The 16,088-nt window shown below is 32.0% G+C and overlaps 1 protein-coding gene across 23 annotated transcripts in view; it reads left to right on the top strand.

Moving 5' to 3' along the window:
- The window catches only part of DIP2 (disco-interacting protein 2), a 94,514-nt gene that overhangs the window by 73,225 nt on the left and 5,201 nt on the right, over nt 1–16,088 (top strand). For 7 of the 23 annotated variants that reach the window (XM_088188105.1, XM_088188104.1, XM_088188110.1 and 4 more), the window contains 8 exons: nt 76–150; nt 10,972–11,076; nt 13,089–13,217; nt 13,279–13,488; nt 13,696–14,121; nt 14,196–14,483; nt 14,593–14,998; nt 15,073–15,242. In XM_088188105.1, the coding sequence (XP_088044231.1) occupies nt 76–150; nt 10,972–11,076; nt 13,089–13,217; nt 13,279–13,488; nt 13,696–14,121; nt 14,196–14,483; nt 14,593–14,998; nt 15,073–15,242 (1,809 nt within the window). Of the gene's footprint in view, nt 1–75; nt 151–4,676; nt 4,812–5,773; nt 7,285–10,971; nt 11,077–13,088; nt 13,218–13,278; nt 13,489–13,695; nt 14,122–14,195; nt 14,484–14,592; nt 14,999–15,072; nt 15,243–16,088 lie in introns of those variants that run through there. The other 16 variants (XM_088188098.1, XM_088188090.1, XM_088188089.1 and 13 more) reach the window with 5 other exon arrangements.

Below are 16,088 nucleotides of genomic sequence, written 5' to 3'. Positions count from 1 at the left end.
TATATAACTGATAAATAATGATATTAATAAATCTTTCTCGATCTACTGGTATATAATTCCTGTATTTTGTTTCAGGTGACATCACACAGAAAGGATATGAAAAGAAAAGAGCTAGGCTCCTCATCACACATGCTCAGAAAATACAACCAGGTATATTCTGTTTTATTTTATTTATTTAATTCACTTAATACTCTCGTCGGCTTAGCTCTAACTACAAATCACATTGTTACAATTTTATTTTATATTCTGACTCCAATTATCTCAATGAGTTCAAAAGTCAACTATAGATATTAAATAGAAAAAAAAAATTGATGCAGTGTTAGAAATAAGCCGACGATGTGTGTCTTACGGCTTATCCAGACACTTTTTGTTTAGTTTATAAAAAGGGTTAAATACCCTTTTTGGTTCACTATCTAAACAAAGACAAATATCTGGAGAAGCTTTATACACGCGATAAGAAATAAACCGCATAACGAAATAACGCCAAAAGTCGCGAAAAACGTGCTTTGCGGTAATTGAGCCAGACGTGTATTTACGTAAATTGCATACTAATGCGGTGCAAAAAAGCTATGACTAATATTAAAATGAAATAAATATAAATAAACCAAATCATCATTCATTCCCCATTGCATTTTAACACGTCATAACCGATATTTGACTGCGTTCGTTTATGGTGTAGAAAGTTGTTTGTGAATATTAATTTTCATGTAAACAGAATTGACAGTTTGAAGCATCGAACTGTGCGGTGTTTCAATGAGTTTTTTGTGTGTACCCGAATGCATATACATGGTTCGAATATATGTAATATCTCGAGTGTGAACCGCCTGTCAATATAAATAACCCTTTGCGGCGTATTTTTGATGTAAAAAGTGTTTTAAAACTTACAATCAAATTTAGTTATGTATATAATTAAAAAATAATAAAATTAATATAATCACTTTACTGTGTGATTCTGCGTGTTTATTATAATAATTCAGTACCTTAAAATATTTGTAAAAATAATTTTAAAATTATTAAAAAAAAAATGTGTTTATATTTAAAAAAATAATATATAATTGTTTTGAATGCCGTAAAGGGTTATCGTAACAAAACTGGCGCCGGACAACAACGATGCGGGTACAAAGGGAAAGGACATACTTTATCGAGCCGATTTAATATGTACATCCTTGATGCGGTAATAGCCGGGTGGTATTACACATTTCAGCTACCGTCCTGAGCTAGCGATAGTACTGGCGAGAATCGTCAATTAGAGCCAGCTCAACTATACATTTAGAAAAACGATTATTGTGTTATGTATAAGGGTTTCGGATGCGGATGCTTTTTAGAAGAACCAAAAAGCATCAGCATTTAGAGAGAAATAATCCGCGATCCAAAAAATCGTGTTAAAATGATTAAATTAATATCACTGACGCATTTTTCTACGAGAAACACGTGTCAGTTTCTGATGATTATTATAAAAAATATACACGACGAGGAAAACCTCATTTTTTACACAAGGATATAACTAAAAATCCGTGTTTTTTGTCACAACAGGGCATTTAAATGATGCAATTTTTCATTCTGATATAGTCGAGATTATTTTAAAGCTACATATTGTCAAATAGTAGTAATCCATTCACCATCTAAAAATGAATTTACAGATTCAAATTCAAATGCCTTTGTCCTGTGAGTGTCGGCTTTTTTTTGCCGACCCCTATTAAATTGCGGAAGGTATAGTCAGAGAGTGCACACGGTTCAAAGGTTAATGGACCACTTAAGGATATATATATACATAGAGTGCAGCAGAATCGGGTGTATGAATATATAGACTATTGGGGCATTTATATCATTTATGGCGTCAGATAATTTTTTTACCTGTTACACTAGAAAATACTGTAAAATTAAATTTATAAATGCTCAAATTATTACTTTCTATAATTACATATAGACCCCACATTCTTTCATTTTATTTTTTTTGTAAGTTGCATTTTCGATTTATATGTTTGACGCACATGTATTAATAAAATATTTATATATGCTATTTATGATGTATTTGATATGCGTCTTAGTTTGAATGAATTTAAGTAATGTTAAGGGATCCAGAAAAAAAAATCTAAATTTTTACGCATTACGATAAAATATAATTTCAATTATTATCTACAACTACGAATCATCTCTCTTGCAACTTTTCATATCAATGCTTTAAATAAAATTCTGATTAAAGTAGCAAAAATACTCGTTCAAGTGATTTTTCACTTCCACCACATGGACCTAAAAATGTAATAGCTAATAGAATATGTAGGATGTGATAGAACCTCTCAATTTAACTTTTTGTTATGTGTATTGTCATGATGAAAAATTATCTTTTTTCTGTACTTCCAGTTTCTGGTTTTCTGCAGTAAATAGTTTATAATAATTCATAATGAATTATTCCGCTTGCATTCTACCAAATGCACAAAAAAACTTTTCGAAGCGGAACCCGGATTTTAAGGTTAAAACAACTACTTGATTTGGAGAAAGTCATTATTTTTTCCAACTTATATTGTCGTATAGAACCACTTCTCATTCTTAGTTAAAATTTGATGTAAAAAGGCGCGAATTCTTTGTTGTGTCAACAATGAATTGCATGTGTTTTTCCGCTCGCGCTTGTTATCTCCTCAAAGTTCTTGCGGCATCCAAATAACCATTCATTACTGCGACAGTCCTGCAATGGTTAGTCGAAGATCTGATTTAACCAGGACTTTTAATAATCGTATATACTATATACCACTATTTTTTTTTAAATCAGACAAAAAATCACATTCTATATCGAATATTTATTATAAAAGCAAACTTTTCCGAATAATAGTTATAGTATACAAAGACAAATCAAACATGTTTGATCACATTACCATGGCACAACTTGATTTTTTATATTTTATTTGTTCCGAAATAAAATAAATAAATAGCATAGTTAATGAGTAAAGGTAGTATTGTCATTCTCGGGCATACGTATACGTACATATGCTAATGCCCAATAAAAAAAAATGTCAATAGAAAATCAGTCATTAAATTGAAAATATAAAAAAAATATTTACAGTTAAGATAAAAAAATATTTTTAGTTTCACTATGAATCATCGATAATTTTTTCTCCTTCTTTATATATAATACATCAGTAAATTGACTTTTTCTTTTACGAACTGTTTTTTTCTTGACTAAAATAATCTCGATTTTTTGGGATTATATTTATCAATAACGATATTTGATTTCCTATTGGAGAATATTGCATAACATACAATTTCTTTATTAGACTTATCTAAATTGCTACTTTCACTAGATGAACCTTCAATATGATATATACTGTAGCTAAGCAAGTTAATGGTATTATTAAAAAAAAACTGCTAAAAATGAAGGCATATATAATGAGAGTACCAATAAGTACTAATAATATAAACAGTATCCTTGGCCATTTTATTAGTGATTGATCAACATGCAGAATATATTTGTGGATAATCCAAATTTATGAGTTACAGACAAACATGACTACAACTACATACAATTTATTTAATAACACATGATCAGTTGTTAGTTTTAATCATAAAATTTCCGGAATAATACATATGATAAGTCGTTACAATATTGTATCAATAACCATGGTTTTTATCTCTAGAGTAGTATTATGATTTATAAATCTGACTCATTGATTACTAGTAAAAGGAAGAACTAGGTCATTTGGTATATGTATCAGATTTTAATTTATCGATGTCACAGGATTCTCAAGTTCAATTTCGTGAATTCTTCTAAAACTGGAATCTCAAAGAAGCGAATTACATATTATTATTACAAGTACGGGTCGTATCCGTATTTGTATCATGTTGGATACAATTTATTTCAATCTCGAGGTAGCACTTTCGGAAGTTGCTAAGAACGCTCCAACGAGCTTGTCAAACTTGATGGCGCCCATATATTTTAGATGTGCGCCATAATTGTTTTTTAAACTTTTAATATTCAATGAAATGATCTGTGTAGTAGATATATGAACGGATGTTTGAATTTATGAATGTGAAATGTTTAATAAAACTTTTTTGTAAAATTTGTATAATAGCCATAATGACGCATTGGGGCAACCTATCGAGTCATGATGGTCAGATTTGTAATAATAAAAAAATACGACTACTTTATGCCTCTATTGAAAAATTTTATAAAATACAATAATTTCCATTTGAATAATTGTGGCGACTTGTTAAAATGTAATCCATTCATAAAGACAGTAAAACAATGCTTATCAATTTTATTTCACTACTAAATTTCTCAAATCCTTGATAGGCTTGCTATGTAATTATAGACAAGCTAACTATTTAGACTTTAATGAGAAAGTTAGTGCAATAACGTCACTAAAGATTCACTTTTTCACATATAGGTTTTGTGCCTTATGTGGTTATTTTAATAGACGATGTATCAGCAATTAATGAATAAGTTATATAATGTTTTTTTTTGCATTTTACTCAAAAATAATTAATTGAGAATACTGATGATATATAATATTTTCCATATTATTCTAATAATGCACCAATATGTTAAGCGTCGTAAAATTTTATACGGACAATTGATGGCGTATTGTTCTACACTCAAACTTAAACGTGTATAAACAATGGCGTATTTTTGTATGATTTTCCAATCCCTGGTCGTGTAATGCGAGCGAGTGTGAAAATTTTAGCCGGCGGGGGTTCGAGCGTCGGCGCCGGTACGGGGGTCCCGAGCGGGGGCGCGTCGGGGGCCTCTAGACAGGGGCCCCCGCGCGCCCGGCGCACCCAGCGTCGCGTCACTCACAACGAGAAGAGATACCACTCAGGTAGAAAACAACCCAACCACCACCGTAAAAAATCTCCAATAGGCGAGATTCACAGGGCTTGGCTACACGAGCGTATCGCTCTGTATATCCCGATAAAAAAAAACAAGCGAAATACTCGTGAATCTGAGCCCTATTTATTAAAAAGTCGTGGATTTTATTATTTAATGGCAAACAATCAAGTGCTTAGTTGTTAGGACACTCACTTGCCATTAAATATAGAAAAAAAATACTCGACTTGTGCTCTAGCTTTTCTAGCAATATATGGACTAGCAGACTCTGTTTTTTTCTTTTAATACCTGATGCATCTTGCTGTAGCTTTTCGTATCGCAATCAATGCCTGTTGCTGTTTTTGTCGTAGTATTTTGATTATTGTCATTATTCATGTAATACTGGTAAGTACTAATTATAAAAACATGTTTTTTAATTATGCATATCATATTTATAGCACATGGCATGCTTTTTTCTATAAATACGCATGTTTTATGTTGATCTAAAAATATATATTTTTTTGCTTCAGTCATGTGTAATGCAATGTTTTTAAAGTACACCATACGCCACATCTTCACGTATTATTTTAAACGTTCCATGGTTTAAATAAAACATGTATTGTTTATTAGTTTTGATTTTATAATATAATATATGTTACTATCTATTTTTAAGTCCAATATATTTTTTATATAATAATCAAGGTGAATCGATGAATCAATTAAAGCATTTTAAGATAAAAAATGAAAACCATTATCTTATCTACTAAATATATTGTATGAAATATTGTAAATATTATCGACAATGTTTAAAATCAATTGAATATTACATTAGAGATTCCAACCGATCTTTTTAGTAAGTAATGCAGATTACATATTAATAATAACTTATGAGTAATTAAAAATATAAGATATTTAGCAAAATAAATAAATAACTAGCAATAACAAATGTTATTTTATTTATTTATTGAAATACATGTGTAGTGCATAACAAATTTACGCCAATACATATTGTTACATGGGCCACATTTTATATATGTATAGTACAATTAAAACAATTAGATACATTTATATACAATAATGACTATACCCTACTTGCGTTAACACTGACTGTGTTAACGCAAATATAGTGTCAACTGTGAGCACATCAATACTATTAAAAGTCGGTTAGCTGTACTTATTGGGGAGTTGTAATTAGGTATCACACAAAAACAAAGTTCTTCCAGAATCTTTGGATTGTGAATATTCTCTACCAGCAACTTGAATAAGTGCTTTCTATTGATGCGACTCGATAACTTGTAGGAATTTTGTTGAACATAAAAATGGATAATATTCATAATCCCTCATGTATAGGTATCTGAAAAACTTTTTAAAAGTGAGTCGGTTGCATTATTTCGCGATCAAGGGTACTGCGGACTAAATGATTTTACAAGGCACACAGTGTACTTCTATATGTTCTGTATGCTGACAGAATCTGTAGTCCTCTTAAATAGGACACCCAAATCAAAGTAATTAAATTCAAGTGATATTTTTGCTCTAGAATATATAATAGAATGACATTATTTGATGCGAAATAGTAATCGCATGCACATAGATTTAAAACATTAAATTGAAGTATTTTACAATTATATATGGAATACTTTAAGGTTATCGACGAAAAGTAAAAATTCATAAATAACGTTATTATAAATATTATTAATAATAAGATAAAACAATAATGGGTAGAGATTAAGAACTCTAGGAATTTCCGTCGTGGCAATGTTTTCAGACTAAATTTATATCCCCACTAAATTAGTCAGAAGGTTTTTTTATGTGAGCTTATCAAATTAATTACTTCATTTTTTATCATTTTCAAGATACGAATGACCTCTAATATGCTTGTGATAGTATCAATATTTTCTTGACAGCATATTTTATATGTTGAATTAAAAATATTTATATATAATATGTCTCGTATATATTCGTTCGATCCTTTTTTATCGAAAAATTTACTTACAAATTCACTGGCGACGCGGCGAATGGTTACCAACAACTGTCTGTCCATTATTTGCAGTGTGTATATGTTTATTTTTGCACTGACCTATTTCGCATTCAGGGGGTTCGAAAGTACTTCGTCGAAAATGTTTTCAAATCTGATGCAAGATGATAATTCATTTTGTCGTGCTTTCATAATTTATTTTGATTATGTATACATATTTGCATAATATATATTAATATTTATTAAGAAGTTCTTTAGTATGTACACAATAACAACAATACCACACGTCTGAATGAACTATATATGTTTAAAATCAGCCTATATGCTTATGATTTACATTCACTGTTATTAGTCCTTCGATAGGAAACGTGCGGTCAACCATTCGCGATAAAGCATATCAAGCTGTCATCGTTTCCAATGAAAGAATTTAACCGATTAGTAATGCGAAGATGTTCGAACAGTTCGGTCGTCGCTCAGACCTTAAAAGGTTAAGGTCCTGAATCGCAAAACGGTATTTTTAATATATAATAATTACTGTCACAATTACAAGGATTTCTTACGGAAAGAATTATATATATATAGATAGGGTTCTTATATCTTCTTGTGTTTCACGTCATTATTAAAATAGATTACTAAATTACTTTATGGCAGTTGTAAGGGAGGGGTATTGCGATAAACATCAGAATTAACAAACTGATTCAAGTAATATAATCTCACATACAAGATAACTTCGATTTTTCCTCAGCTTCCTTTAGTAAGCGTGCACATCACCCTGGCGTCGCGATCCATAGAGTCCAACGACCCCAGCTTGGATCTATTGACTTTTCTTCGCACGTTTATACGTTTTTCCAGTCCTCTTTGCGTTTTCTCTCTCAAATAATTTATAGTGTACTCGATTGAACGACAGCAAAAATACTATGTTTTTTTTTGCTTACGTTGTGTTTTCAGTTATATGTACCATGAAATATAAAAGCGCCATTCATCTCTCAAGTTCATTTATATAAGCGTTTTTTATATTTAAATTCCATAATAGAGCTACCAACCTTGTGGGCTAGTCGAAGCTTTTTAAGAACCCAACCCAATTACATATTAATTTTATTTTAGCGTACATTTTGTATTTCCTAGACCATGGTATCTTACCTAATTAACTAATTTTGGTCAATATCACCTTTTTAATTTATTTAATTAATTCTCGGTGTAATATCGACTTGCGGACAAACCAGAAATTGTGCTACACGATTGTGATATAAGTTTTATTAGGTAGATATGTGTCTCCAAATCGGAGAAGCATAACATAGTGCAAGACTTACGACAGATTTTTTAATTGGTAATTATTTTTTAATATTTAACCAACATTTGCATCGAGGGGTAATGTAATGGAATATAATATAAAAGAAGATATAGTTTATTTTATATATTAGTGAGATATTTGTGTCCGCGTAGTCATCCCCTAATATTTTATTAATGCAAAAACACCACACACATTTGATTATAAAATGTATAGCAATGTGTGATGGAATCTGTAGTCCTATTTCAATAGGACTACAGCTTCCATCACCATATAAAAAACATATGCAATAAAGCTTCAAAAATATTGCGATTTGTCTTGCAATATGCGCATTAATTGAGGAGTTCGAAGGCACTGTGTTCCTGTATAATTACTTAGTACCCTTAACCCTTTACATGAGGGAATATATGTATATAAGTACATATATAAAATTGAAAATTACTATATAACTAATTATCGAAGACAACGCATTTCGTTTTAGATTTGTTTTGTAAAAAAAGGAGCACTTGTGTAACATCACACTCTTGAACGCATACTTAAGCTTATCCCCAAAACAAGCAAGTATGTTTATGTAACAATATTTATGGTAGTACATACATATATTCAAGAACGCCGACGCACCTGACTATCAATAAACAAAATGTTATGTTTTTATACAAACTATTAATACATCGTTTGTAGAATTGCGTATAGAAGATCTCAAAATATGCACTTGAGATTTGACAACACGTGACGCCCGTAGTGGCAGCGGTCGACAACTTCTCATATTTATCTTATTTTCCTTCCAATTAACCATTTGCATAATTAGCCATAGCGCTTCATCAATAGGCGATCGGTAGAATTATATCGTTTAGGCTAATTCACTATCTGGAAGTTGTCCGAACCGAAGCTACAACTGAAGTCGGCCGAGATCTACGACTTCGAGTAAGCGCCCACACTGTCGCAGATTTCATATGCCCGCGCGCTTCGCGGCGTACATGACGTTCGGACGGCGGCTGTTGTCACGTACAGCCGTCATATTTGCGCGCGATCGAAAAAACTGCCAAATAATCGAAATTTTTAAATTGTCATATTATTAAAATTACGCTACTGATAATTATAAAAGTTTGTGTGGGCACTCACCAATACAATATCAGTGAAAGCTTTTCGGTCGTAAATATTAAATTTACGCAAAATCTTTGTCGGCTTTTGCAAAATGCCATAAGGCATAAAAATGATACTTCAGAATACGAACACCACATCTGTGACTATCCTAGAATTTGTCGCCATCGATTCTAAATAAGAATTCGTTATAGTGTGACATTTATATAAACCGATCTAGGAAAATACGTAAGGATTTTTTTTAACAAAATCAAGTACCACTAATTATTTTTTAATTATTTAATTATATATGAAAAAAAATATAATATCGATATCTGATATCAAAAATAAAATGAATCCCTTTTGGTGCCCTAAAATATTCAAAGATGTCAGTAAGTCTGTTAAAGTCCCTGATAAGCATATGGTAATACATATAACTTTACCACGTGACCACGATGCAGCGCTCGTCATGCGCCTTGACCATAGGACGCCTACGTGCATACCGAAATTGAACCGAGTTACTCGTTCTATCTCAGTTTGCGAAAAACCATATCATTATCTCTCTCACTCTTGTCACTTAACACGCGAGAGAGCGAAAGGGGAAGTATCTCACCGCTCGCGCTCGAAAGAGCAGCTCCGACTTCGGTCCGTTTGCCGACAATGTTCGGAAGCGCTCGAAGCTTACCCCCACTTTACTTCCCGTTAAAGCTTATCAAATATTGGATTTAAATCAAAGTTGATAATTTTATTATGCTAGTCGTAATATATGTGTTAAAAAAGGACAAATTTTATATTACAAACTTTACTAAGCTAATTGATTACATAATTTTTATTATTAATAATAAGTGTATTCCATTTATCGGCTAGCTCTTAAATACCATCGGAATATACTTTCATGTTTCGTTGCAAAAAATTTGTCTAATACTGTTTTTACCCAGCTGTTGTTTATTTAAATATTTTTTTGAAAATCAGAATAAATTGACTAATACTTATACTGAATATGATGTACCTGTATTTTGATGGGGATCAGCTTAAAATATAACATTCAGCAGACTATAATTGGTGGTTAAAAGTTGCCAGCCCTATTATTATCACCTGTTGATTAATTCTTTTCTAAATCTTAATTTATAAAACCACCGTTGACTATTTTTAATATTGAGAGCATTTAAAATGTTTTTGGTTGCCTTTATTGCATTGTAGCCTTAATCAAATTAAAAAACTGTCGAAAATATATTTTTATGACATTTTAAAAATTCACACAGGCTCCATTTAGCACAACCAATGGTTGTAAACTGAAAAATGTGAAACTCTCCCTTATGCAATACAAAGAGAAAATTTAGTACAGATAGTAATAGCTTGTTCAAGGAAAAAATACGACGTTACTTATGCATCATATGATTTAATGTTACTAATTTAAGTACTAATATAGTGCGTTATAATTTTTATTATTATTATTTCAAGTATAGTAATGATTTATACAAATCAATCACTATATCTGAAACTACTGTTGTAACTGGGTTCGCGGATGTCGTTTTTTAAATATAAAAACTTATAAAGAGTTTGAATAGATATTTTTAACTTTTTGTCCAAAAATAAAAACCTTTTATCAACCGTTGGCAACCGCTGGCTTAATGGTTCACGTCCGTGTGTCAACCCAGCTGATTCGGATGTGTCACATCGTCCGAGGACGTTGAGCTAGCAGCACGGTCTCGACGATGTTGTCTCCCTCAACACTTTTTTTGTTGTTGTTCGTGTTTTATTTTTGTTAACGTTTTGATGTGGTGTCTTGTGTTTCGCATGCGTTTCTGTGCCAACCTGTTGCTACCCTAGGCAACAGAGCTTCGAGGGGCGGATCCTCCAGTCCGGCTCAGAGGACCGCGCAGAAGTGCCGCGGAAACAGGAGGTTGACTAGGAACGAAAGCAGATATCATTCAGGTAAGGGGGCGCTTCAAAGCCACCGCTTAAGGTACTAGTCCAGCTGTGGCCCTGGACAAAGCTTTGGTTACACGAAAGAAGGACGTTGATTTTGGCAGTATAGTAAATATATTCTACGATTGAAAAGCGTTTTTAAAATCCTGAATTTATTTTTTCTTAAAGCAAACTAAGTTATTTTCTCATAAATACATAAAATTATAAGTATATTCGACTTCTATATTTTTTTTGTTCCTCGTATCAAACTAACCAATATTTGTTATCGTTTTTTTATGGTTAATAAATTGTCATATTTTTTTTAAATAAAAAAAATCTGATTTAGATATTTAGATCTATTAGCAATAATAAGTTACTCAAACTTCCAAAACGTCACGATTTCGTCACTTATTCTTATCAACGCTACTTTCTCGAACGATTTTTTTTTCTTACAATTTTAAAATTTTATCTTTTACAACATAATTGATCAAATCGAAGGATAAGAGTAGAAACACGTCAGATATAGATATCGATATTGCAAATCAACGTCTTTCACGATTCGGCAACAAAACATCGATTTATGTTAATTAAATCTAGGTGGTTCTTCTTCGTCATGTTCTTCTGTGGATGGTGGTGGCTATCATATCATATTTTTTCTACAATTTTGGCTGTTGTATGTATCGTATTTCGTCGTGTTTTGGCGTAGAATGTAAACAATACTTTACAGGAATCATGACTGCCAAAGCTCGACAATCGACGTGTATTAGATTGTATTTATTTTTGTGCTTATTTAAGTGTGACTATTATCTTTCAATATCGAACACGTTAAATTTAATTTTGCCTACTGATAGGCGTCATATATAATAGTTCGATTGCAAAATGCATGACTACGGCAGACGCTGCCTTTATAACCACTTTAACATAGATTAAGATTCTAAGAAAGAGATAAAATCAGAATAATTAAATCTTTTCCGAGTGCTTCAAGAGTCTCTCAATTTCAATGCTTATTAAATGCCGGTAAAAGATAAGATAAACTTAAGTGTTGCACTTCAAAAATCGTCAGTTACTATTTTTGTAAAGTTTTTTTTTATTACAAAAAAAAAACATCTCCGACACTCAAATTTTAATGACACTATGCACGCGAATCTAATTAGTGCAATTGTGTATTAATTATTCCAGGAATTCAGATTTTACTTTTAATGTCATTTTATTTATAGTATTTGGGATGCTTAAAATAAAAAACGCTTCTCTACATTATCAATATTTTTGTAAAATCAAGACATACTTCCCACTAGCCACAATTTTGAGCGCATTTTGCGAATTCATATCTCGAAAACGCATTTTTTTGCGTTGGCGACTGTTTCTTAATTTTCGTTATATTCTCAGTCTAAAATAACTTCATTATTCATTGTAAGGATAAAGAAAACATATTATTTATATTAAAAAATGTAACTTTATTTACTATAAAAATATTCATTCTCGTAGTTCTCCATCATCAAATATGTAAATATTTTCAACGCTGACCGCAAGCTTTTTTTAGCTTAGCCAAATTAAAAACTCAACTCTCTATTCACTTATACAAAGAATCAAACAATAAAATAATTATGGATATATACAGTCACAAATTATTAAATAAGTATAACTTTTGAAACTCTACTACATTATTTTTTAAATATTTATCTATTTATATTAAGAAAAGTAGAAATATGTAAGTATTAAATTATGTTTAATGTATACATGTTTTTTTTATGATACGTAGCATGTATTTTTATATATTGTACATATTATCTCTATAATTGCCTACATTTCACCTTTAACTAATCACAGCATGAATACTAATACTAATTGCTACAAACTATTTAAATTTATAAAATGTATAATATAATAAATATGTTTATGATATAATGTATACAACAGTAACTTAGTAGTTTTGTGAATTTTATATATATAAATATCTATATATATAGTAGAACATTTATATTATTATCACAAATTTGGCGATTTTACAATATTATAAAAATATGATTTAAATATTTCAGAGGTGCGACAAGAAGCCGTTCAACAAGCTTTAGCAGCTATGCAAACTAGGCCTAAACCTTCGATGCCTATGCCTTCAAAGAGAACGTCCGTTATGGCCAAGAGTCCAGACCGAGAGTGTCGAGACAGTGGTAAGACACATTAGACTAATCGTCGATAAAATATCCATATTATTAACATAATGCTTTTCAGCTTCGAGCTCTGACGAAGATAGCACTGGTGGAGGAATGGGAGTAGAATCTACTGGCACAGGCAGCACTGGCGGAATACCGACTTCTTCGTCTCGCCCAACTCCTCGGCCTGCCATGCCACCGCCTATATCTGGCGCTGGATCCCGTCACCATTCACATCAGCTCCAAGAAATATCTCAATTAGCAGACGTCATGTCAAATTTGACACCATGTAAGCACCAATATTGCTCTAAATTTCATCTTTTTAAATCTTCTGAATTTAATCAATTTAAAAAAAGTAAGGGAATTTTTTAAATTACAGTAATGAATTTTACTGTATTATACTGCAACTAATAAAGTTTTGAAGCTGGTGTTTATATGCATAATTTGAAATTTAAAATAGTAGCAATATCTATAGTAATTCTAACTATGTTTTCAGTTTCACAAGGCCCTGATGTCACGCACACAGCAGCAAATAATAGAAGAAACAATGCGGCAGATCGGGTGCAGCGTTTCCAATTCCAATCATCGGACAGCGGCAGCAATACTGGCACCGGACGATGGAAGGTTTCAGCTAAGATACAGCAGCTTCTGAATACACTGAAAAGACCCAAGCGCAGACCGTTGCCAGAATTTTATGAAGATGACGACATAGAACTGGAGATCGCCGCTAATTTCAAAGATCCCAATGCACCGAAGCCTGAAGGGAATGTCATGAGTGCCACTTACGGGGAACAACTCGTTGTGCCTTCGGGTCTGCCTAGAAACTTGGAGGCGGCTATACAACGGTATGGGTCGGCGACTTATAAAGCATCAGTCGCTACCGTTTTAGATCCTAACGGAAAAACTAATACATTAACCTACGGTACGTAAATATTTTAATAAAACACAGTCTCTTCTCTTATTGCAATAATTGTAATTTTAAAATATTTTTTACAGGTAAACTATTCAGTAGAGCTCAAAAAATATCATACGCGTTGCTAAATAAGCCATTCTCTAAATCTAACGAAATTGTGCTTAAACCCGGTGACCGTATAGCTCTAATATATCCTAACAATGATCCAATTAATTTTCTTTGCGCTTGGTATGGATGTCTCCAAGCCGGAATTGTTCCTGTGCCGATCGAAGTACCATTGACCAGAAGAGATGCTGGATCTCAACAGATTGGATTTTTGTTGGGATCTTGCGGTGTGCAGATAGCGTTGACATCTGAAGCGTGCTTAAAAGGTTAAAAAATGAAATTATTGTTAACCCTATAAAATTAGTATTCAGAAAAAATATGTTCTAAAATAATTTATTAGCTTATTTTTGCAATATAAATATTTTTCTATTCCAGGATTGCCAAAATCTCCGACCGGTGACGTCATAACTTTTAAAGGATGGCCCAAATTGCATTGGATGGTAACCGAGCATCTTCCTCGCTCTCCGAAAGATTGGTTGCCGCCTCCCCGACTTTCCGATGACACTCCGGCTTACATTGAGTACACAACAGACAAAGACGGCTCAGTCATGGGCGTCACCGTCACCAGAGCTTCCATGCTTGCTCACTGTAGAGCACTCACTATGGCCTGTAACTACACCGAAGCGGAGAACATGGTGTGCGTGCTTGATTTTAAAAGAGAAGTTGGACTATGGCATAGTATACTGACAAGTGTATTAAATGGAATGCATGTCATATTCATACCTTATGCTCTCATGAAAGTTAACCCTGCTTCTTGGATGCAGATGATTACCAAGTACAAGTAAGAATACGTACCATTTAAATTTAATTATAATAAATGTAGACTTACATCAGCTTTACTTATTTATTTTGTAGAGCTAGTGTAGCCGTCGTTAAATCTAGAGATCTTCATTGGGGATTGTTGGCGACCAAAGATCATAAAGAGATATCGTTGACTTCCATCAGACTTCTTTTGGTAGCTGATGGCGCAAATCCATGGTCTCTATCTTCTTGTGATCAATTTTTATCAGTTTTTCAAGTTAAAGGTAAGTTGTTTCTTTACTTTTAGTACTCTAATTATATAAAGTCAAGTTTAAAAATTCAATTCAGAAAAACTCATAACTTATGATTAATATTGTCTTTCAAATCATCGATTATGGTTATATGACAATAAAGGTCATTCCGTTCATACTTCCAATCAATAACATTAGTTGTTTATGCTTATGAATTGAATAGCAAAACGCTTCACTGTACTGATAATTTAACGATTTGAGTGTTCACAGTATAATAAAATGGTCGCATCTATTTTATTGTTGTATATTTTGCTAGCTTTGGGAGTAACTATTTTTATAATGGCCACCTGATTAGATAAAGCCATTTGTTCGGAATAATGTAACTTATATTTATATTTTTTTTTTAATCTCGGGATTCATCGCAGTTTTCACTTATTTTCTTTCTATATTTCGGCTGCGATTTTCCAGCTAGGGTCACGGATTATCCGTAACTGATAATTATTGACAAAAAATTGTGTTTTTAAAATTTAAATTTTATTTAAAGTTATTTTATAAATCGTTTTGGACCTCTACACTTTTTACTATAAGATAACACAGTTGCGAATTTTTTACTGTTTTGAATAGCCGCTATTTTGAAACAAGATGGCGGATCAGACTTAGTCGAGATATTAACAAGATCTATTTTTAAAAGTTTGAAGTCAATTTGATTAAAAGTATGGCAGTTTTCGTATCCTCGAATATTCAGATAAATGACAAAACTCATAAAAAAGCATTACTTTTAATTTTAATTTCTATTTTAAAACGTTTTTGCATTCTTTATTATTTATTTTTTAAATAACTGCCATTTTGAAACAAGATGGAGAATCAGGGTGCCTTGTG

This window comes from Plectrocnemia conspersa, unplaced genomic scaffold, assembly GCF_051122295.1.
Source record: "Plectrocnemia conspersa isolate PC_06_02 unplaced genomic scaffold, ASM5112229v1 ptg000006l, whole genome shotgun sequence".
NCBI classification, from domain to species: Eukaryota; Metazoa; Arthropoda; class Insecta; order Trichoptera; family Polycentropodidae; genus Plectrocnemia; species Plectrocnemia conspersa.
The sequence above is the reverse complement of the archived record's forward strand: the minus strand, read 5'-3'. Positions and strand labels throughout refer to the sequence as shown.